A 25,356-nucleotide genomic window follows, 5' to 3' on the forward strand; every position below is an offset into this window, starting at 1 on the left:
TTCAAACTATTTTACAAAAAGTGCTTAATGTTGTCCCCTGTGGGTTGCATCAAATAACCCCTTACCACTTCAAAAACGTAGCTTTTGATGATATAATACACAAATATAAGTAATAAGTAAGTAATAAGTAATAAGTATAAGTAATAAGAGCATATCAATCATCAAGACAACATTGCATTCATATTAATAATGCACTTTAATGCAATTTTTTTTAACTTGCACTCATTACCCTCTCTTGATATTTTTAAAAATTATGTAAAAACATCTCAAACAGAAAAATGTCACTATTTAACGTGTACATTTCATTTAACTCTCTGATGTTAATTGTTGTGCGGTAGTTTTTTGTCTTAAGTTTTCTCTGTACTGAAATATCATACGGCTCATCTTGACCAGGACTCCCTGGAAGAAGAGACCTTCCTGGTTAAATAAAGGATAAATAAAATACAATTTTAGGACTCATTTTGCTGAAATGGAAGGTATGTTTTAGACGTCTAACTAGGCATGAACTAGAAGTGTAATCACTTTACAAACCGATTCCTACAAACTAGTGTGAACCCAGAACTTTGTAGGTTTTCATTTGTTTGTTATGATTGTGGTTTGACAGACAGACAGACAGACAGACAGTTAGTCAACAGAAACAGTTGCTATGTAAGAGTTGTGTTAGAGAGTCTATACTCAGCCTGCCAGTGTTGTTTATTTATTGCTGGTTGGGAAAAAAGGGCTCGTCACCATGGCAACTTCTCAGAAAGGTGTGTGTGTGTGTGTGTGTGTGTGTGTGTGTGTGTGTGTGTGTGTGTGTGTGTGTGTGTGTGTGTGTGTGTGTGTGTGTGTGTGTGTGTGTGTGTGTGTGTGCAGGGTTGAATGCTTCTCGTGTGTGGACCCTGTGTTCCCACCTTGACACCACCTCACCAATCTTCACCATCCCCACCGTCCCCTGACCCTCTCCCCAAACACACTTCCACCACCCCAACTTCCCTCTCCCCAACGCCCCCGCCATTTCCCTCACTGCCATCTCACCCACCACCATCTCCTCTACCCCACTTTCCCTCCCCTTTTCCCACCGCAACGGTTGTGGTGGGGGAGATGGTGGTGGTACTGGTTGTAGCGGGGGAGATGTACTGATGTACTGTACACCACCATCTACCACCACCCCGACTTCCCTCCTCCCACCACCACCACCACCACCTCTCCTCCGACCCACTCCCTCTCCACTGTCACCCCAACTCTCCTCTCCATGTCTCTGAAAATACCCTCCTGTTTGGACGGCTATTAGCAAATGCGTGGTCTGAAATGAGCACCCATCACCACCAGCAAACGGTGTATACAAAATTTGACCATTTGACACGTAAACAAATGCAGAGTCGCATATTAAAACAATCGTTTGGGAGCTATGACGTCTGGATGTAATCCAGAAGTCTGGGGTATGGATGTCCGCTTGAGAGAAGACCTGAACTGAAAGGGCCACACAGCCTTAAAAAGTACTGATAGGATTTGGCAGCGCACTCGTTTCTGAGGCACTCTGCCGTCTGTGCAGTCGGGGAGTTTGTTGATACAGGACAACTGACAGCCAATCCTATGAGAGGGAGAGAGACGGAGAATTAGGCGAGAGACAGCTTTTGTTCAACATTCACAAAATCTGACGTCAATCATCCTAATTTTAAAATAACAATTCCAACGTTTCAGGGAGAAGAAAGAAACATAACAGATTATTATTATCCTTTTGAATATAGAATTATACAGAAAAGAAAGCCGAGATCTTGATCTTGTCAGAAGGTACCATTTTTAAAGAACACTGCGTTTGTAATTAGTTGAACTCATTTCTGACACCCCCCAGGGATTCAGTGAAAAGCACAATGCTTTCCAAACCAGTCCTGGTTTAAATAGCAACATTAGTACAGTATGACAACGCATTTATGACAAGGCAGAAATCTACAGACAATAGCTTTGAGGAGACGTTTCAACTGAAATTCAGGTCAATAATGATGTCTCTGGTGCTAGTCTCATCTCGGTTGAAAAATAAATATTTAATCATGCATCAACCATCTTTGTGTAGCATAGATCCATTCGGAAGGGTTGCTCAAAAACTAAATGTCAACTTGCATCTGGTGTATTACCACTTTTTTTAATCACTTTTCATCAACACATTTGTGGTAGGTGTGTGTGAGTAGGTGTGTGAATGGGTGTGGATGTTTGTGTGGATGTGTGTGATGCACTATTTAATCAAGTCCATTAGCTTTGAGTCTGCTGTAGCAGAGAGAGCAAAAATTATATTTAGATGGAGAATAATCATTGGAAGCATAAAAATATATCAGCCAGAGAGAGACACAGAGGAATGGAGGGAGAGAGAGAGGGCTTAGAGATTGTGGGTGTAATCCCCTGGCCATCTGTTACTTTCTCTCACTCTGTCTCTCTTTCTCTCTCGTCATTTAGACTCCTCCCCTTCAGGTCAGCCAGTACTAAATGCAAATAAATCCAGCTGTTTGCTTGGGCTAGCGTCACATCCTGTTGTCTTATCTCACTTCCTGTATGATTACATGATTATTTCTATAAAGAAATGTGCCGTATTTGGTGCCTTTCAACTAGAAGCTTTTAGGTATCAGTTGTGATGTGACTAGGTGTGTATTTAACATTGCCAGGGGTATTGCAAACTGTACTTTGATTCAACACCGCCATGTTTGACAGCCGTTTAGTGATTGAGAGTCTGTTTGCTTTAATCGTTAGAGGAGAATACACAGGGTTCACCCAGAGTGTGTAATAACCACGTGGAACTGCTCTAGAATTAGATTTTAATTCAGTGTCATATTTTCCATGGAGCATACTGATTTTAATATGCGTATTGTGTACTGTATATCACTGGTTTATGCTGGAAATATCTAAGCCGATGGGGGAAGTCTTCTTTTTTTTTGCTGTGGAAAATTAAACTGAGTGCCAATCTCTCCCCGATATCTTTCTGTCATCGTTGAGCAGGGTACCTGCTCATTAGCGACCTGTATCTGGATCTTAATCTATGGAAAAACAACTATGGAATAGTCCTTATTATAGAGATGACTCTGAAATTAGTCACGTTTCTTTTCCAAGAATAGTAGTCAACACACAGTAGATAGTTAACCAACCACATTTCCTCCTGTGACCGAAGGCGTGGCTCTGAGATTGCATCTCTTCCGACCATCAGGATGGTCGGAAGACCATCCTGACTACCATCCTGACTGACTATGACGTCATGGAAACTCTCACTGTCTGCCGCGCAGTAAGATGACCGGGACACGCTGGTTGATTAAACCCTGCATTCGGAAAGACTGACGACAACCTTTAAGCCCAAATGAAGCCTTCTACTGCGTACAACGGTTGCCGTAGAAACGCTGTGGGTCTGTGCTGCTGGTGCCTTCATAATTCTGGGGAACTTTATAACGCTTATTTTGTGACGTACAAATGAGCAAATATGTGTACCTCCTCTCACTCGTCTATCATATGTAACTGACACCGGAGCAGGATAGACAAAGTGTAGTTCAACAACATTCTTGGAGCGGTGCGTGTATCCTCCGGCGATGACCTATTGGCTACGCAGGTCACTGAACACAGCCCGACCGTAGACCACCATAGTCACGCCTCCACACTCCTACTGGATCACTTTCCTTTGCACGGAGGAATGTCCAAAGCAGGAAGTTCTCTGGTGAAAGGGGAAACTGGTTTTATTTGGTCAGCTGATAGCAGGTTCCTTTGTGTCTGCCCTCGCTGTCTTCCAGCAGGCCAGCTGCTCGTTGGCTGGTTCCTGCGGTGCTTTCCGTCCGTGTTTTGGGCTGCTTATGTGGATGGGAGTAGCGCTCGTGTCATCTGTGAACGTGTTTGTCACACTGTTGTGCGTTGACGCCACATAGCAACTGCTTGAGATGACTATTTAAAACACATGAAGGGGAGCACAACCAGCGACCAGTGGTTTCTGCCAGTGTGTTATTCTGGTTTTATGTTGTACTACATTGAAAATATATATATATCATTTTGTTGTGGATTTATTTTACTTATTGATATCATGAATTGTAAAATCAAATAATACAATAAATCAAATAGGATCATGTAGTATTTGATTTAATGACAGTTTTTATTCCATTTTCCATTTAGTTTAGTTTTCTCTATGTATAGCCTGTCCTATGTGGGCCATCATGTCATGTAGGCCGGGCCTCATAGTCCACTCTGAGACGAGCCATCTGCACTCCCCCGCCGCGCGGCTCGCTGGCCGGGCAGCGGTTTAGCCTCACGCCCTCCATGCTACTTAGCTGCTGTGGCTACAAGCTCCAGTAATCCCCCCCGCAAAGCGCCTCCCAATCCCATCATCGTCCAGAGGGGGAAAGTAAAGCAAAGATGATCTAAAATTAAACCAACGCAGTGCACTCGTCTCCACACCTCACGCCGCTGCTGCTGGGTTGCGGCTCGCCGCGCCTCTCCCTTAGTGGGCGCAGCTTGGCGGGAAAACCGCACACACACAACCTGGTTGTTTCAGTCGGTTTTTATGAGGGGGGTGACAGAATATCGATATAGCGATATATTGTCACCCTTCTTAGTGCAAAATGAGAATCGATTGAGAATCAAATATTGATGTTATTCTTTTTTTTGGGCCGAGTTCAACGGAAATATCGCCCCAAATATCGATATTTTAAGTAATAAAATAAGGCGATCTGAACAGATTTCCCTGAGGAGGTGCTCAACACATGAATGAGGGGAAACTTGAACGGAAGTTAACCGACCAAAGACGAGTAACAGAAAAACTCTGTTTGGACCGTGAATAAAGACCGAAATCCCGTTACCTTTTCACAGTCGTTTTGTATTCATCGTTAGACATATGTCGGGGTGTATCGTTATAGGATTGTCTGACAATAAATGGATTATTGCAGAATCACTGTATCGCGTTATCGGTAGTGAGGGCCATGTATGGTATGGTATGGTGAGGTACCCTGTGATTCACACCCCTAGTGTTTACGTCTGTAGCGGTGGGCTGCCTCTGTCTCGGCTGGTCTGCCTACCCCATGGTGGTCGTTGTTGTTGGGCTGAAGCTTCCGTGGGTCTTCCGTATGCTGGATGTTTTATTAACCTCTGGGTGGTCTGCGGTCTTTGAGAAGACTTTGAGAAACTGACTGAAAATAAAGGAATATAAGATCAGATATGATTTCAAGATATGTGAAATCAGTACCGTTTAACGGGAAGGGAAAAACAACAAGGCATGACATCATTCAGGTGTTGCACAACGACCTGGCCAGCAGACCAACAGTGTTGGTGCCAGTCATTCATATTCAGACCATCCATTCAGATTCAGACACACCCGATACAGACAGCCATGGGAAACGCAAGGTCCTGATAACACATCAAACAACACATTGTTGTGTGACGCTTGTTGTTTTGTGACCGTGTGTACGTAGTGCACTCCAAGTCTCTTTGTTGAACCAAGACTGATTTTGCTCGGGTGCTATGGGGGCTCGGGGTGAGCAGGGTGCTATGTGGGCTAAGGTACTCGGGCTGCTCAGCCCAACTAGTCAAACGTTTCCCCACACACCGCTACCTACCATTGCTAAACCAAACCACATGAATATTAGCGTCGCCTCCCACAGCGACTTCATCATAAACAAACAACCTACACATCCCATACGGTGGCCTCTCCAAATCGCTCTGCTGGTCACCAGTTGGATTGAGCCTTCGCTAACACCCTGATTCAGCTTTCCTCTTCAGTATGTACGAGTATAAACTGACCCACGACGGGCCCAGAATCAGAGTGCACACATGGCAGAGTGAGGCAGAACGTATACTTCACATAATGAAACTATGCTATACATCAATTCAGATGATTGAATCAGGCGACTCTCAGGGAGGCCTGTGCGTCCCCCAGGCCCCCGCGCTGACCCGCCCCTGGACATGAGGATTACCAGGACGCTGGCCCAGGGACTGGTTTGAAGAGAAGGCCTTCCACGTTTCAGGGAGTGACACACAGATTAATCCACCAGTGCGGACAGAGACGTGGACGTATAAACTGTAACGTTATGTATTCAGATACGACGCGCTTAGCCTTCTTTCCGGGAAGCCTGTGAAAGGGGAAGAGCGTCACACAACAATGTGTTGTTTGATGTGTTGTCAGGACCTTGCGTTTCCCATGGCTGTCTGTATCGGGTGTGTCTGAATCTGAATGGATGGTCTGAATATGAATGACTGGCACCAACACTGTTGGTCTGCTGCCCTGGTCGTTGTGCAACACCTGAATGATGTCATGCCGTGTTGTTTTTCCCTTTCTGTTAAACAGTAATGATTTCACATAAATCTATTAATAATATCTGATCTTATTTATTTATTTATTTTGATTTAATTCAGTTTCTCAACTGTGGGTCTGTGGGTATCGCTACTCACTAATACAACAATGTTACAACAACAACCCTTGCTGTACTATCGAATATACTATACCCTTATATACTAATACCCTATCTTCAGGTAATACTCGCATCTTCCACTTAAAATTGCCTTTAATGCACTTGATTAGAAAACATGTAAGTAACCCAGCCTTGGCATTTCTCTCTATACTGTCTGCACCTTGTTTGTTAAACTAGGTCATAAAGCACGTGTGCTTTTTTGCAGTCACTCCAGTGTTGATTGTATGCTTACCTGGTTCTTGGTGTTACTTTGGGTAAAAACATCAGCAAAATGTAATTTATTGACTGTTTTAACACATTTCTCTTTTTTCTTTGCAGTTAAAAAAGCCAAGCTCCGGGGACCTTCGGGTGAGTTTGAATCACTTCATCACAACCACATTTCATTAACACCCATTTGGTTCATACTAGGGGTGTAACGATACACTAAAGTCACACTTCGGTACATACCTCGGTTTTTAAGTCACGGTTCGGTATGTTTTTCGGTACATTTTTCGGTACAGCAGTTTTTATTATTTTATTAAACAATTTGATTTTGATTTGTTAAATTTTATCAAACAAATGAAAAGACATCAAATACAATTGAGGATAAAAACACAATAAAGTCCAGGACTTATTTCCATTGTGCTCCTCAACACAAAACATCAGGACAAGACAAGGCACTGTGTGATAATCAATAAAAAAATCAATAAATCAATTAAATCTTTTTTTTTTTTTTTTTTTTTTCGGTATGTACCGAAATGAAACGTGCATCGAACCGTTAGACCCTTACCGAAATATTTTGGTTGGAATATGCGTATCGTTACACCCCTAGTTCATACACTTTCCATTCACTCCGTTCACTGTCTATTGATTTGAAGTCATTAAGCATCCTTTCATTCAAAGCCACTTACAGTGAATTCAGATCCATGTCCTAGAGGTGCAGGTGGGAGTGAGGGGTATCTGGCTCAAGGATTCCTTCAGGTAGTCTACAGACATTAGGGTTCAGACCCAGAACCTTCCGGCTCGCAGTCAAACTCTTATCAAGTAGACTATCCTCCCACCAATATCTAGGATTGTAGAATAGATTTGAATATTTTACCAATAACTTTCAAGGAATATCTTGTTTTTGACGCTTGCCTACATAATGGCTATGCTAGCTGCTAATAACCTATGAGCCTAGATCCTGTCACAACCTTATTAACTTTTCATGAGCAGATTGAACTGAATCCGTAGGTCACAAATGTTTGAAGATGACTTGTGACATGGTCTGCGTGCGCTGAATGGATGAGGTCGTAGTTTCCGCTATAACTGAATTTAACTTTTGTCTTTTGGTCTATTCTTTATTTATTTGGCAGTGCCGATAATTTGACCCAATCTTACGGCCGGAGCCATTGGAACTCAACAAAAAATATTTCTCCTGGAACGCATGATTTTGTAAATTTAAAATAAATCTGAAAACAGTACCCAACCAAGAGGAATTCTGAAATGAAAAAAGATTGTTTTATTGAAACGGTATTGGTCTATCCCAGTTCTCCACATCCAGTTGTAATGCTTTTGGGACATTTGGAGGTCAACTCGCCTGAGATTGTTAAATCCCTGTAGATGGGATTGATTTATTTGACTTTACTTAGCGTCATGTAACACCTTCCTCTCCCCGGGCGAGACGCCACGCAGGTGACCTGAGATCACTGCTGGTAAGACCCACTTCCCTCGGGCTCCCGTCTTGATAAACCCCTCTCACGTTTAGCTCTGCTCCTTTAAGCTGCTCTGTGTTTCCACAACGATATCAGTCCGGGACATTGAGTCTAATGGCGGTGCGGTGCTGTCGTACGTCCACTCTCTCTCTCTGGCCACTGCGGACCTGGGCGTGAGCGGGATCACGGAGCTAATGACCGGACACTGGAACCTCCTCAGCCCTGATAGGTCGATATAGTACGGGTTGCGGCGGGGGTTCACCAGGTCATGATGTACGTCATAACTCCTGAGTGATCTAGCGGGATGTATCGGGTTGTATTGTTCCTCGGACGTCATCAGTTTTGTTTGTTCTGTTCCTGGTTCTCTGCTCTCTTCCCCAGCCTCCCTCTCTCCCCTCCACCCTCACCCAGGCCTTCCCCTCTCTCCCTCCCCTCCACCCTCCCCCAATCCTTCCCCAGCCTCCCTCCCCAGCCTCCCTCCCCCAGGCCTTCCCCGGCCTCCCTCCCCTCAAACCCTATCAAAGAGACACCCACCCCCGGCCCCACCCCACCACACCCCTCCCCACCCCTAACCACGAGAGACACCTGCCTGAGAGCAAACACTACCACTAAACACTGTTTGTTTCAGTCTGTAAACATGAGAACCCTTCACCCCCACAGAGGTCGCCAGGGACCCGAGACCTGAGAAGGTCACATGCTGACACTTAACAGCTTTTCATCACATCGGCCCCGCTGCCCCCCTGACCAGGAAGCAGGGAGGATCTGTCTCGCTCTCGCTCTGTCTGTCTGTCTGTCTGTCTGTCTTCCTTCTCTCTGGCTCTGGCTCTGTCTGTCTGTCTGTCTGTCTGTCTGTCTGTCTTCCTTCTCTCTCGGTCTGTTGAGGTCTTGCCATCTCTCTTTTTGAGGTCCCTTCTTTTCCTTCTCTCACCTTTTTTTAATTTCTGTTCCTGTCTCTCACTCCCCGTCTCACCCTCTCTTTCTCGGTTTCTCTCTCTCTCTATCTCCAATCTGTCTCCCATCTCTCTGTCCCTCCTCCCCTCTCATCCAGCTTGGTCTGCAGCGTGTCGCTGGGCTAATATGCTAACTAGTTTAAGTCTTGTTTACAGAATCATTAACCCGCCTTGTTTCCTCCCTCTCCTAACGGCCTGAGGTTACGTTAACCGCCCTTCATCCCCTCCAATCACTCAGTGCAAAAACAAACCTAGAGTAGTATCTCCACCCGCTGCTGAAACCAAGACCCGATCTGCCACGCAAACTTCCATGGTCCAGAGTCCCGGATCCGGCCTTCCGTGAAATCCAGGAATGAAAAAAGATGTTTTAGTCAGTACTCTCCGCCAAACAGTTTGTGAAAGATTCCACTTGGCTCCGACCGCAGGCAGCGTTCTTTTTGTGACGCGCACGTGCCTTTTGGTACACTCTTCGATGTCACGGCGAAGGGCCACAGGTGACGAGGTGTGTGTGGACGAGTAGTTATGGAGTGCGGCCTACAAGAGAAGGTTCAGCTTCTGGGACTCTTCTGGACAGCCGTTGATATTGATGATGGCTCAGAGAGAGGGTTAGGCTTCCTGGACCCCTTTTGTGTGTGTGTGTGTGTGTGTGTGTGTGTGTGTGTGTGTGTGTGTGTGTGTGTGTGTGTGTGTGTGTGTGTGTGTGTGTGTGTGTGTGTGTGTGTGTGTGTGTGTGTGTGTGTGTGTGTGTTTGGAGCTTGCTCTGAGCAACGGTTTATTTTGATCTTGGCAGATCTGGACAGGCTTCGTGGACAAATAGTGTAACTCCTAAACGGCGGTTCTAAAAAAAAAAGTATCACAAAGTTGCGGTGGGACGTAACCATGGGGATAAAACGACCAAACACCCCCTCCTCCCTAGAACTCTCTACATGAAATGCATCGTTTTGATCTCATAGTGTTCAAGTTCCTGTTGAAACAGGCAGGTTCACTTGGAAGTGTTTTTTATTTATTTTGGTATAATTTATATTTACATTTAGGGCATTTAGAAGACGCTTTTATCCAAAGCGACTTACTTGATCTAGTTCTTTAGTGCTCTTCATATTCAAGTGTAGTATGGAAGTGTATGGATTTGGAGAATCGTTAAACCTCTAAAATCTACACTGTTATGATCCCATATTGTATAATTTTGACGAAACAGTCCTAACCCTAACCCTTACCCCCATCACCATCTACAATATGTGAAAAGCTTTTTTCTTTGTGTGAATTTGGTAAGCTTGTTGTAGGCCTACAAAGGATGGCTATTCTTATTCATCTATTGCTTATTATTCTGGATTTCAATGTAGACCTCCCTTCTAGAACAGAAACAAGATGCAGAACAGAAACAAGATGCAAAATATATACCACTGTGTCTGAGTCCACCCCTTACGTTTTAGGTACACATGCACAAGCTGCCAATACAGTACGTTCTGGCAGTGTTGGATGTTGTGTTGTCTGTGTGTTTGTATTAGGCTGTCAGCACACCTCACACTTCCCTGTTCCTTCTTCTTACACACACACACACACACACACACACACACACACACACACACACACACACACACACACACACACACACACACACACACACACACCAACCATCTATCTGAGGTTCATATTGTATATATTATGATATCACCCCCTATTGGCCAATAGCCACAATCATTCAAATCCCTTTTTTTTTAATCAAATGCGACCACAACTGGAGGACAATAGGAGTGTGTGTTATCATGTGCACCTGGGGTCTGTATGCGTGTGGCTTATTTTAGATCTGATAATCACCGTGCATTTCACCTTTTGGAAACGTTTTTAATGTCAACAGAGCTAGTAGTTCCGTCCTCAGTTATAGAATATTATTCCACTGATACTTTCTATTCTTCCCTCCCACTTTTTCTCCCTTTTCCTTTCATTCCCTGAAACATTGATGAGCAAAGTGTTGGTTTGAACTGTCTCCTCTCCCCTGCGCGTGTTGCACTGACTAATTCACTGGAGGAGCTTGTCAGCCATTAATAACAAACAAAGACCCAGGGCAGAGAGAGTGGGAGAGAGATCCACGTGGAAGACCCCCATCACTCACTCTGTGTGTGTGTGTGTGTGTGTGTGTGTGTGTGTGTGTGTGTGTGTGTGTGGCCAGCCATGTACGTGTGTATCATGCACACGTGTGAGTACAATAGGACCAATAGGATGGATGGATGACTATTATCACTCAAGCATGTGGCCTTGTGTAAGTGTAGGTGTGTGTGTGTGTGTTCACTCGACCGTACACAACAGATCCCGATGGCCAACAATACTACACTACTATACTACAGCCCTCGTTGTCTGTTTCCTCTCCTTAATGGAGCTGTAGATCCGATCTGTGCGTTGTTATGACAGGTGGGGTGCGTTCTCTACAAGAAGCGTAAACCTCCTGAGTGGTCCTGATCTAATCCCTACATCCTGCTGCTCTGGTCCCCCTCGGCCGGGGGGAGGGTGTATCTGATTAGACCCCACCCCCGCTCCAGCTCCTTTTGTCATAATGGGGCCCGCGGCGCTGCCTTTGTCTTCTCTTTAAGACGTTAAGTAATTAGTTCCCTGTGTCTTATCAGCGCTCTGACAGGTGGGTGGGCAGGCTGTGGTTGGTAGCGGAGGAGGAACCCCGGCTTTGAATCGTTCAAGCTTTAAGGGCGGCCCCTCAGAGGCTCGTCATATCCACCCCCAATCAAGATCAAACTTTATTTATAAATGAGCTTTTTTGCGAAAAACGGAATTAAAAAAAACACCAGCAGGAAACAAGTAAAACTAATACAGACATTAATTCCGGTATCACACAGACAGACACATTGGAGAAGTACAGGGCCACATTGTCTCCAGGTAGAGCGGGTTGTCCGGCAACCAGAAGGTTCGCGGTTTGATCCCTAGATCCTCCTAGCGGAGTGTCGAGGTGCCATTGTGCAAACACAAAACCCTAACTGCTGCCGACCAGCCGACTGTTGCTTGTGAGGGCGCACTCACACTAGGCAAGGTTGCCCTGTACCATACTCAAGTACGATTGCCCCCCCCCCCCCCCCACTGCGCCGCTGGCCTGTGCTCACACTAGGCAATCTCAACTGGGCCTGAGTATGGTGGCCTCTTGTACATACGGTTGCGTATCCGTGCGTGTGAGCGTGTCGGCTCATTAGCGTCTGTACCGTGGCCTGAGCACACCTCTCTGAAGTGAACTGAGGCCACAGAGTTGAACTGTACTGGAGTACGGACGGCGTGCTCACACTAGACAAACCATCTAGAGTTTAGGGGGCAAACGTACTCGGGCACGGTACAGTGTGAGTGCGCCCTGAGTGTGTATGAATGGGTGAATGTGAGGCAATTATTCTAAAGAGCTTCAAATGACCACTGATCTCAAAAACGCTCTGTAACACGCAGTCCATCTACCATTTAAGCCATTTCTACTAAGAATGACGTATTGTTATTAGGAAAAGATGTGGGGTCAGCTGTCAGACCAGCGGTGTTAACCTCCCTTGCTCCACCACCACTGTAGTGTTCCTGTTGGAGTGAATGTTTCCGCTCGTTACCGTGGGAACCAGGAAGGTCAGGTGACTCTCTGTCGTTCCTGACCTTCCCTCCATGCAAAGCCTCCTCTTGTATCATTTATAGCTTTATATTTAGCATATATACTGTATACTGTGTGTTATTTAATTTAGCAGACACTTTATCCAATGTGACAGGGAATTCCAGTAACACAAATCAATTCAAATGCACAATGAGCTTCACGTTACACATTTTTCTACAGGTCTGGTAATATCTTCTTTTTTTTTAAAATCATTTTTGATCCATAAATGTGTGTAATTAAGGTGACAATATCATTACCCTCTTTATCAAACGCATGCAAATATGGGAGATGCCATCACCGTCATCATTTCCTGTCTGGGATCGATAAAGTTAAATGTCATTCCTTCACAAGTCATGCCTAAATCCCCCACACGGTCTCCATGGGACCGCGGAGGGGCTGGGGCCGTCTGGGGGATCAGAGCCACACAAGCGTGAGGGACGGGATCCATCCCGCCCCTAGCTCGGACCAGGGGACCACGCAGCCAGAGAGGATCATGGGATGCAGCGCGTGCCTGCACATACGCACGCTCCTCACAGGGAATGAAATGTAGTGATTATGTCACGGTGGTACTAATCCCCAACCCCCGCAGCCACCCCCCCCCCACCCCCCCACCACACTCACAGGCCCTCCGCCCCTCTGCAGGGCGGGCAGCTGGCCTGACCCCCCCCCCCCCCCCCGCTCCTCCCACGGCCTGGGACTCAGTACAGACACCGGGTCCAGCCTCCCCTTGTGGCTCCTTAGTTGTAAACGGTCTCTTGGTTTGCCTTTGCACCACATTCAGAGCGCTTACAACCATTATTTCACACATTCACACAGCGATGGTGGAGTCAACCACGCAGGGTGACAGCCAGCGGGTCAGGGTGAGGCGTCTCACTCAGGGACACCTCGACACTCACGCTAGGAGGAGCCGGGAATTCAACCATTCAACCATTCAACCCGCTCTACCTTTTGAGTCACTGTGCCGAGGCTCTTATCAAGGCCACTTTTATTTCAGACACATGTCCTTAAGGAGCCGGCAGGCATCCTCCTTCTCTAGGATGCCTACAGGTTAGGCTGCAGACCCTCTGGCATCAAACCCGTAACCTTTTGGTTATTGTTTGGTTTTAAATAATAATCTGGTAATAATAATAGAACGGTAGCTTATTGTACTCGGCGATAAAGTCACTGGTTCAGAACCATCCTAGTCCTCGGTGTCTCCCTCAGCCCCTCCCTTCTTCCTGCCCTGATGGGATCAGACTTGACAGAAACCTTTTACTGGTTGTTCTGCCTCTCTGCTCCGAGCGCTGACCTGATCCCTGGCACGTAGCCGCGAGGAGACGGAGGACAGGGAGGGCTGGTTGGGGAGCAGGGAGTCAGAGAGACGTAAGACAGTTAGTGACTCACTTACTACTGCTGCTGAGGAGGCGTAGGGCTGAGGGCATGGCACCGCGGCAATGTCTTTCAACACAATCTCATCTAAGGTTTCAGATTCAGATTTTGTTCTTTTTGACTTTCTTGTTCCTCCTGTGTCATATCTTTTATATTGTTGTTTTGCACCAAATTATCTATAAATAAACAGGGTTATTATTATTTTATATATATATATATATATATAAGAGCGAGAGAGAACTAGGCAAAGGGATAATGGAAAGATTATTATCTTGTAATCTCTGAAAGGTTTTCTCTTTTTTTGTTGGAAATGAGGTTCTACTGGTATATAATACATCTGCTTTCTGCGTCAGACGTGATGTCATTCACTTACAGCCGGCCCATATACCGTACAAGCCCAGCAGCCTTCAAAAAATGACTTTTGAATTGAGTTACTTGTATGCCCCATGTCTATACATCTGTCTAAAAACAATTTCACTCTAAAAACTCGTAACTGAATATAATAACTAAATTACCCGGTATGGGGTTGTCATGACTTTTTTCTGCTGGTTGTCTTTCCTCAATTATCTAGTATATTTCTCGCTTAGTGAAGTAAAGGTTAAATCAAACAAATGAAACACTTTATTGATCCCAGACAGAAAATGCAGGTTTCACAGCAGCAAGTGCAGGACAGCAGTAGAATATCTGGATGGGAATGTGTTGCAACTGTGGGTTTGCTCAGCAGTTAGTACATGGTAAGAATATCATTCTGGATGTGAATGTAAATGGATTGCATTAATGCGCTTTTCTAACCAGTGGCCACTCAAATTGCTTCACAATATTGCCTCACATTCACCCATTCATGCACACATTCAAACACCAACGGCGGAGTCAACCGCGCAGGGCGACAGCCAGCTGGTCAGGAGCAGTTAGGGTGAGGCGTCTCACTCAGGGACACCTCGACACTCCGGGAGTTGAACTAGCAACCTTCAGGTTACAAGTCAACCCGCTCTACCTCCTGAGCAACATGCCGCCCGAACGCGAACGTGTCGTAACTCTGGGTGCAAGGATATCATTCTGGATGTGAATGTGTTCGTTGTAACTCTGGGTTTCCTCAGCAATGAGTAGTACAATATGTACTGCGTTGTAACTCCCTCTTTTCTCTCGCTCCTCCAGAAAAGTTCAACAGCTACGTGACGCTGAAGGTCCAGAATGTCAAGAGCACCACCATCACGGTGCGGGGAGACCAGCCCGGCTGGGAGCAGGACTTCATGTTGTAAGACCACTGCACACACACACACGCACAAACCACGCACACTCACAAACCAATTCAAACCAATCTGTACCTTTCCAATAACTTTGTCAATTACATTTTCTATGCTTTCAATTTCGTTTTGTAAGGCGAACAATGATCAGATATTTCATTAATTGTGGAGCGCACAATTATTTCTGTTTGGTCAACTGACAATTTTATCAATCGTAGTAATGTGTTTTTGCTTCTTGAAAGGTCACAATTTTGCCCACTACTTCCCTGGTCTTGGACTATGTCATTACAGATACTGCTTCAAAACATTGCCAAAATACAAATACAAAATCAAATGAAATGTAATTATAAGATGTCTGAAAATGGATTTGTTAATTTGATTTCAAAGTTGTTGTAATCGTCTGGTTGTTAGCTTGACGGATCTCTGATTCCTAGTAGTCTAAAAGAAGTCCAAATAGCCAGACGTTTAACAGCAGCATAAAACAAAGCAAGAAGGTTGAGCTTTATGTTATTAGAAAACAGTAGAATAGTGGGCAGTTTTAAATCAGTCATGACTGATTTGCTCTGCAGTAGGAACAGGGCAGCAGCCTCCTATATTATCTACACTTATCTATTATTTATTTATTTATTATTCTATCTACTTCCTAGAGCAGGTGATGAGGAAGTACTGGACTACTGGTGGAGCAGGTATTGTCTCCACTAACGGGAAGACGAGCGCTATGAATACTATGCTGCCTGTGGTATGCAGATCGGTACGTAGAGACGACACCGGGGAAATAGTTCAAATAGTTTTAGTTTTAGGCTGAGCACGTCACGTTGAAATGTGTAGAAACACGTTGAGGTTTCAGACCCACTGGTCATGTTATTTTTTTCTCTGTCCTTTCTTTAAAGTCATTGTTTAAAGGAATACCCACTGCATTGGAAAATAGGTTTGATGTGTTTTCACGTTAACGTGAAAACATGCAATGCAAGATGCAAGTTAATCTATTTTCATACTTCTACTTTTAACTTCCGGTACTATAATACTAGAATGATAATATTATTTTGGTATATGCAAAAGGCTTCACTCCAAAGCAAAAGTGAAATGAGATACATTTCATGAGGGATCTTATTATTATTATTATTTTTTATCCTTTATTTATTCAGGGAAAGCCATTGAGAGCAGGCTCTCTTTCAATGACGCCCTGATTACAACAGAAATACAAATGTACAATAGACATAAACAGTAGGTCAAACCACCAGAACAACATTTCAATGCATATAAATAATACAATAGGACCATTAAGAAAGCAATTTAAAACACAAGCAATCCTTATTTAATGCGACTTCAATCTTCTGCTTCAACTTCTCAATTGAGACCATGGCTCCAGTTTTAGTGAGTCCTGAAGTCTATTCCATCTGTCAGGAGCATAAAAGTTAAAATCAATCTTTCCTGAGTTGCTATTGGTGCATGGAATGACCAGTCCAATGTGTGACTGAGAGCGAGGGTAGACATCTTGGTTTATGAAGCCTACAATTTGCTTCATATTGGATTTGAATTCCGATTCAGGGTGATGTGACCACACGTTGAAGGAATCCTGTTCCCTAATTGTCCTTTTCCTTCCGCACACATCGCACATACATTTCCTCCCGATACCTTTCCATCGGTCTCTATGACAACAGGTACAAGTCAGCCGGTTGGCTGTCCCGTGGCCGGGTCGATGTATTGTGGCCGTGTTTGTTTTTCCAGTCATTAATGATTACGCCGGCCGTATGTAATTGATCCCTGGGCATCGCTCACTGTATACTGGTTATAACCAGACGCAAGCAAGCCACATATTGGTTGAATGTTTCATCAAACAAATTCAATGAGTTAATTTAGTTCAGCGAAAGTTTTTCTCTGGCAAATATTTATTTGATTTTTGTCCAGCTCTGGAGAAATCGTTTATATCTTTTTTTTTTAACCAACTCTATACATACATTTCAAAATAAATTGAATCCAGCCGTCATAAGAGTTGGCCAGCCATACTTAAGCAATTGAGTTTCCATCAGCTGAGTCATTCTGTTGGGGGGGGGGGTGGTGGTGTGTGTGTGTGTGTGTGTGTGTGTGTGTGTGTGTGTGTGTGTGTGTGTGTGTGTGTGTGTGTGTGTGTGTGTGTGTGTGTGTGTGTGTGTGTGTGTGTGTGTGTGTGTGTGTGTGTGTGCCCCTTGTCCGTCCGTCTGTCCCAGGTCCTTTGTCTTTACACCTGCGCGGTCAGGTTGCTGTGGTGACGACCCAGAATCCCTCTCCTCTGTCCTTTAGCCGTCCTCTTTCATTCTGTCTTTCCTCGCTCATTTTGTCACCTTCATTCTTTCTCTCCTGATTTCACGTTACTCTGAGAACTCCTTCTGTCTCTCCTTTTATTTCATCATATTCCTCCTCCTGTCATATGTCTCCTCATTCTGTCTGTCCTCCTTTCATTCGGTCTCTCCATCAGCTTTCATCCTGCCTCTCATCTCTCGTTCCATCTCCCCCTCTCTCTCCCCTCTCTCTCCCCTCTCTCCTTTTATTATCAGTGACATCATTCAAATGCCGTGGTCAAGTGGTTCCCTATTTCATTGGTTCTGTCGTTGGCCTTTTGAATGCCGTGTCTGAAGAGCAAATACTCTTGTTTGTATAGCAGAGACAAACCAGGTAGCTCTTTGTTGCCTGTTACTATAGTAGTGGCAGTAGCAGTAGCAGCAGCAGCAGCTGCAGTAGTAGTACAACAACAGGAGTTTTCTTGGCTTCTGTGGTGTGCAAGTGCATTCGATTCAGAAAAGACGATGAGAGTCAAACTCATGTACATTGCAAGAGTTGAACAGGACTGTACACGTACATTGCATTTGGTGAATGAGTGACATTAATTTTCGTCCCACCAATGTCGAAATTTGACACCTCCTAGCCTGCAAATAAATCAGTTAGGGAATAACCGATCACACTCGGGTATCTTTGTCACCATGGCTACTGTTAATGTTTTAGAACATGGCGGACGCAACAGCCTTTTTACGTTTCTCTCACACTGTCCTCTTATTGCATCCTTAGTGGTAAACTAGATTCATATACCTATGATCATCATCGCCATCTGTTACACGTAGCGATCAATCATCTCGATAGCAACCGGTGCTACAAGTCATTGTTACTTTCATGTGTGTACGTGAAGATGTTGCTTTGGATAACATGATGATGTTAACAGTTACAGAGCAAACGTTTTGTTTTGGATACCATCTGAAAGACTGTTGTTGCACTTTTAGTTATCCAACAGGAACACCTCCACAAAAACAAACTCCTCCCAAACACGGATGTATTAAAGGTCCCATGACGTGCCACCAGGTGTGGTGTGATTAGCCGTTACAAGCCATTTTGGAAATCTGCCCCTGACATGACATCACAGGTGGGCATGTCCACCTAGATGTGTGACTGATAGATGAGCAACGTTTGCTACAGTCCACTGGGTAGGCTGATAGACTGATCTATCCAGCACACATCTAGGTGGACACGCTCACTCTCTCCTTATGAAGTCATAAGGGGCAGATTTCCAAAACGGCTTTTAACGGCTTATCACACCACATCTGGTGGCATGTCACGGCACCTTTAAAGAACTCACACCCACTTATCATAATCCCCCTCATCCTACAACTGTCAATCAGTACACTACGGAACACTAGGATTAAAAAGTGAAGCTTTTTAATCCAATTATAATTATTTTAATTAAATCATTGAACCTTGTTGCTACGTAGGCTTCTTGCTCTGTTTTTCCATGATGTCACTACTTTTTTACATCATGAATCTACAGAAGCCTAATGAGTCCATGCTAATATGCAATCTTAATAATAATCATATATACCGGTAGTACAAAACAATAACTAATATATGCAAACTAGACATTTACTAAATATGGCTCTTACACTAGGCTATAGGTTGAGCATTGAATCCATCGTCATCATGTCCATCTGTTCACCGGCCCAATTATTATTGAAAAATGCCGCACAAGCAAACACCTCTGCATTCCTTCAGGGTGTCTAGTTCAGGTTATAAAATGTCTCCATTCCTCACTGAACCCCTTGGTGCCACGCTCCTGTTTAAAGGTTGTGTATGTAAGAGAAGACAAGATACTGAAGATGATTGTGTTTATGTTGAGTGTCAGATTCATAAAGCTATTGCTTCATTCAAGATGAAAACCACTGTGTTCCCTTTTTCTGTTGTCCAAATGTGATTTGCCGGTCCTATATGAGGCACCATCATTATTTGTGTTGCGTTTCCTCCTGTATTGGGTAAATGAGTGCAATAAATATTTATATCACAAAATAATCATGATTGTGTGGGAGGAGCCAGCCTTGGCCATTGTACCCCTGAATGTAATTGGTCATTTAATTATCCACTTCACTTATCCTGATTGGTTGCTCTTACTACATCACATTTAGACATTGATTTCTCAGATTCCCGAAAAATACTGTGGAAAGTCCAAATAGAAAATTCCATTGATAAATACAATACTTTATTGTCCGGAAACACATAACCAATTGTTTGTGTCTCCTCCAGTGAGATCAACCGCCTGGACCTGGGTCTCATCGTGGAGGTATGGAACAAGGGTCTGATCTGGGACACCATGGTGGGCACCACCTGGATCCCCCTGGACACCATCTGCCACTCAGACGAGGTACCACGCCCGCTAGCAAGCTAGCATGCTAATATACAAACTGTTATGAAGGGGGACCACCTTTAGCTAAATGCTAAAATGAAAAATATACTGTTTCAAATGTGAACTGCCCTTACCTTAACGTCTCTAGCCTAATGCTGAAATGCTAATGATCGTGTTTTTTACGCAAACCACCTTTAAAGCTAAATGCTAGTTAAAATGCTACTGATACTGCTGTCATTGCTGTCGGCCTCTGAAGTGCACGCAAAATTGCCTGATAGGACTTTGAAGGCCCTCTTGAAATCGTATCATAAGGAATATTTGTGTGCGCTTTAAATGCATTGTGTAATTATAGCGGTGTCACCCCATAGCTATTCATTCATACGTGCGCCTTGGCCATCCAAAGGCTGTGGTCAATGTCTACTGACCACTGTAGTACTAATAGCTAATGGCTATGATGCTGTAGTGTGTATCCCTGTATCTGTACCTCTGACGGCGGTACTGTGTCCCGTGTCAGGAGGGGTCGGGGGAGTGGATGTCCCTGGACGCGGAGGTCCTGATGAAGGCGGACGAGATCTACGGCACCCGGACCGCCACGCCCCACCAGCTGCTGCTGGACACCCGCTTCGAGCTGCCGTTCGGTGAGGGACCACCACCAGCCCTCGCAATAGTCGACCAGTTAGGGCGCTTGAGTAGCAGCCCAAATGCCCTGGGTTCCATCCCAAACATAGGCAATAACCTGGAGGGATCTATGAGCAAGATGCCCTAACCCCTGCCTCATCCTGAATGAGATAAAACTACAAATCCATTAAATAAGACCCTTTAGACAAAAGCTACTGGAAAGCATGTGTTCATGAGGGAAAATGGTATGTATTCATAAAGATGCAGATTTGTAATATTCCCAAACGCTTTCCTCTAGATGTTTTCAGCGCTCCTCAATCGGGAGTATATGGTAACGGTTGTAACTCTTTCAAGTCATCTGTCACCTGTCGTCCTTATCCACCCCCAGTGTGAAGCTCCCACTCAGGGGATGTCCAATCCACATACACTGGAGAGGGGGCAGTGACACCGTCTGGGGTTGGTCTGGTTGGCCATGTAGGTACAGATTACAGAGCCAGGACACCGGGGTTAGCAGCCCTGCTGCAGCAGTGAGCCAGGACCTCTTAAGGGACCAAAGGGAGTCAGGATCAATGGTTTAATGTCTCCTCCAATTGAAAATGCAGGAACGTACAGTGCAGAATTTGACTGCATTATTCAGAATAATCAATTAAAAAAAAATACTTGAAACCTTCAGGCATTTCGTACGGTGGCCACAAATGCCAGCGGTTCATCTCTCCTCTGTCTTGGTAAATGCCACCGCTATCTCACCGGGAATGGAGCCCGTAACCTGCAGCGGTCGGTCATGGCATTCAGGCTACGCTCATCTTGGCCATCAATACTTGTAGATAGGATAAAGATAGGATTCTTAAATGGGTGGTAACCAACACATTTATATATGGCAGCAACTTGTAGATTCCACGCACACTAAGCAGTTTTAAATGTCAGTACTATTGGGAATAGTACCAACTTTGATTCATGAAATACAATATACTATATTCAATACCCCCAATATACATATTTAGCAATGGCAGCTGCGCAGCTTAGCCTCTGTTTGTTCCACTGAGGCGAGACTTTCAATGCAGTGTCTGCTAGAATAACCCTTTTGATGCCACTTTAACAGCTTTGATGCTAGGCATTATCGCCAGGGCAACCCTTTTCTCAGCAGGCTAACCCCTTTGATGCTAGGCATACCTCTTTTATGCTAAGCTAACCCTTTTGACACTAAGCTAATGCGTCTGGCACCATGTTAGCCCCTTGGTGCCACGCGTACCCGTTGGACACGAGGCTGACACCTTTTGACGCTCCACCAACCTCTTTGGCACCATGCTAACCCTCTGGGGCAAGGCTAACCCATCGGATGCTTGGCTAATCACTTTTATGCTAGGCTAACCCCTTTGACGCTAGGCTAGCCCCTTTGAGGCTAGGCTAGCCCCTTTGATGCTAGGCTAACCTCATTGGAGCTAGGCTAACCCCTTTGATGCTAGGCTAAGGCCTTTGACGCTAGGCTAGCCCCTTTGAGGCTAGGCTAGCCCCTTTGATGCTAGGCTAACCTCATTGGCGCTAGGCTAACCCCTTTGATGCTAGGCTAAGGCCTTTGACGCTAGGCTAGCCCCTTTGAGGCTAGGCTAGCCACTTTGATGCTAGGCTAACCTCATTGGCACTAGGCTAACCCCTTTGATGCTAGGCTAAGGCCTTTGACGCTAGGCTAGCCCCTTTGATGCTAGACTAACCTCATTGGCACTAGGCTAACCCCTTTGATGCTAGGCTAGCCCCTTTGATGCTAGGCTAACCCCTTTGATGCTAGACTAGCCCCTTTGATGCTAGGCTAACCTCATTGGCGCTAGGGTTAACCCCTTTGATGCTAGGCTAAGCCCTTTGACGCTAGGCTAACCCATCGGATGCTTGGCTAATCACTTTTATGCTAGGCTAACCCCTTTGATGCTAGGCTAGCCCCTTTGACGCTAGGCTAAACCCTTTGATGCTAGGCTAAGCCCTTTGATGCTAGGCTAACCTCATTGGCGCTAGGCTAACCCCTTTGATGCTAGGCTAAGCCCTTTGACGCTAGGCTAGCCCCTTTGATGCTAGGCTAACCTCATTGGCGCTAGGGTTAACCCCTTTGATCCATCAAAGTGGTGAATCAGTCTGGTTTCTCCGGAGATAGCGTAGCGTCTGGCTGGCGCGCGAGGCCTTTCCAGGTGGCTCCGGAGCTCTCTCTATCACCGAGCCTCAAATGCTTAACCCACTCCCCCACCCCCCCCCCCCCCCCCCCCCAGACTTTGAAGCCCCCTGGTCTTTGTTCTACGTGGGCCGTTTGATGTTTGTTGTTTCTACGGTAACTACCTCATGACCGGCGCCCGCCGTGGGAGTAGACAGAGCGGTGTTTAGAGGCTGGGGGGAGTTAGGTAACAGACAGAGGGATGGACGGATGGAGATCTGTGTGGGTGTGGGTGTATGTACAGTATATATACATGTATATATGTGTATATGTATATATTTATCTATATATATATGCATGTGTGTGTGTGTGTGTGTATACATTTTTACCAATCCTTTATCAATGTCCTCTATTTGAGACTTTACCTCACAAGTAGTTTCATCCAACTCATCACCCTCCTCATTTCAGCCACTGCATGTGGTTTGTCTTCATGGTTGTTTTTCAAGCAGGGTTTAGTTGACCTATTCAAGTGATTCAGAGCTCTGGGCCCTGTGGCCGGAGCGGAGTGGACTGTGTTGCGGCGCGGTGGTGATGACGGCTCCACAGTAATGCACGGTGTGACCCTCCAACACATCCTCCTTCCTTTCCACCCTTCTCCCAGGTTTCATCATAAATTACGTTTTAACTGTGGTCTCAAATTGAAACTGCGACATTTATGAAGTGTAAACAGTCACAGTGTGTGTTTTATGAGCCCACCTTAATGCCTACCTGAGGACATGGTTGCTCACATTGAAAGCGAGCTGATCTGGACTTTAAACCACACGGGACCACTAGCTCCTAAACGTGTTTACCTCATGAATTGAAATGAGGTATGATTTAGGATGTAGTTCCTGCTTCTGTTAGCAATTGGCGCTACATTTGTGTGTGTGTGTGTCAGACATCCCAGATGAGGAGGCGGAGTACTGGACTGGGAGGCTGAAGGACATCAACACCATGCCTATCCATGAGGAGGTACACACACACACACACACACACACACACACACACACACACACACACACACACACACACACACACACACACACACACACACACACACACACACACACACACACACACTGTCAACACACCAGTACATCATGCTGTCACCACATTTATTACCGATATCTTAAATGTTATATTCATCTGTTCTCCCCTGTGTTATTGTCCAGCACCATATTGTGGGGATTAGCCAACAATTGCGATGAGAAAAATGTCAATGTTTTTCGAATATTTTATTATAGTAATTTTCCTTTAAAATATGAATATTGATGAAATGGTGACAGTGTGTTTTTCCTCCATGTAGAAATGCTGACTATGTATTTGTTCCTAATATATGAATGTTGACTGAGTGTTTTATTCTAATATATGAATGTTGACTCAATGTTTTATTCTAATATATGAATGTTGACTTGTTGACTTGTCAGCTTGTCACTGACGTCTCTGTTTCTATTGTCTCCAGTACCCTCTTCAGGAGGACGTGTCTGGTCGACCGCTGCATCTTGCCGCCTCCCAGTGCTGTGAGTTAGTTCCTCAATTCCTGATTCTCAATACCACCCTAGCCCCCTAGAGGGCGCCCTTTATCCACTACACAACTGCTCTGCTATCTTACCTAACATTAACTAACAAAACAGTATGGTTTAAAACGTCCTCAGAGCAGACATCAGCTAGATGTTTCACTTTCCAGAAATGTTGGAGTTTGAGCACCAAACTTTTATCCATCTTTATTTGTATTTTGTTTGTTTTGTTCTTCATATAATTGTACACAATTTTTGGAGTCGTCTTTCATTAGCATTTTGGGTGAGTTAGATATCTAACTGTAACTCCCCCCGCAACAAACTAATTACTACGAAAAGGAATTTGATTAGTTTAAAGCAAAACAAGAAATAAGAAGAAATGTACAATTTGTTGTCCACCCTGACAACTATAACTTTCCTCCTCACCTCCACCAGTGGAGAACAGAGGGCGACGGTACTCTCACTCCCTCTCCCTCTCTGTTCTGTGGTCTAACAAACGTCTCACTCCTCACGCCTACCACCACCACACCAGGCAGCTATTTCGGATGGGCTGACACTCAGAGTATGTAAAACAGAGCACCATCCTGTTCTCCCACAGACCCTCCCTGCTGCCACCTTGCGCATGTCCTTGAGCCCCCAACCCCGCCCCTCCTAGTAATCAATATCTATCCCAAAATGTCCCACAGACGTCCCGCCCATGGCTGTTGTTCTGGTTTTGGTTTGGTTTTGGTTTGGTTATGTTTTAGCGAAGAATCCCTGCTTCCTCCGGTGGCCATCGTGTCCTCTGCTCCTTCGTGCTCGCCCTCTTCTCCTCCATCGCAGTTATTTTTTGTTTTCTGTCTTTTGTTTTGATGTGTCTGATTCCTTCATCACTGTTGCTGCACATCCTTTTATTTAGTTTGCTCAGAAGATCAATATCTCTGACATCTCTGTTATTAATTATTTAGAATTCATTCAATTAATCAATAGTACTATCACTGAATAAAATAAAACATTTAAAAGTCTTGTATGAGCTTAAACTCAGACTATCCCTTTATTATGTAACATTTAGTAACAGCCAACTGCTATTTCCTACAACTATGTGACTTTCTAAAAAATGTACCATTCAACAGCTTTCATACAATTTGGAGAGAAGCGAGACAGATTATAAT

At 44.8% G+C, this 25,356-nt stretch overlaps 1 protein-coding gene across 1 annotated transcript in view; it reads left to right on the top strand.

Annotated features, from left to right (window-relative positions):
- The window catches only part of unc13bb (unc-13 homolog Bb (C. elegans)), an 81,127-nt gene that overhangs the window by 714 nt on the left and 55,057 nt on the right, over nt 1–25,356 (top strand). The window contains exons 2-7 of the mRNA XM_084482905.1: nt 6,723–6,752; nt 15,170–15,269; nt 19,798–19,915; nt 20,412–20,535; nt 23,587–23,660; nt 24,151–24,208. Of these exons, the coding sequence (XP_084339031.1) occupies nt 6,723–6,752; nt 15,170–15,269; nt 19,798–19,915; nt 20,412–20,535; nt 23,587–23,660; nt 24,151–24,208 (504 nt within the window). The remainder of the gene's footprint in view (nt 1–6,722; nt 6,753–15,169; nt 15,270–19,797; nt 19,916–20,411; nt 20,536–23,586; nt 23,661–24,150; nt 24,209–25,356) is intronic.

This window comes from Micromesistius poutassou (genome assembly GCF_964030765.1).
Source record: "Micromesistius poutassou genome assembly, chromosome: 18".
Classification (NCBI taxonomy): domain Eukaryota; kingdom Metazoa; phylum Chordata; class Actinopteri; order Gadiformes; family Gadidae; genus Micromesistius; species Micromesistius poutassou.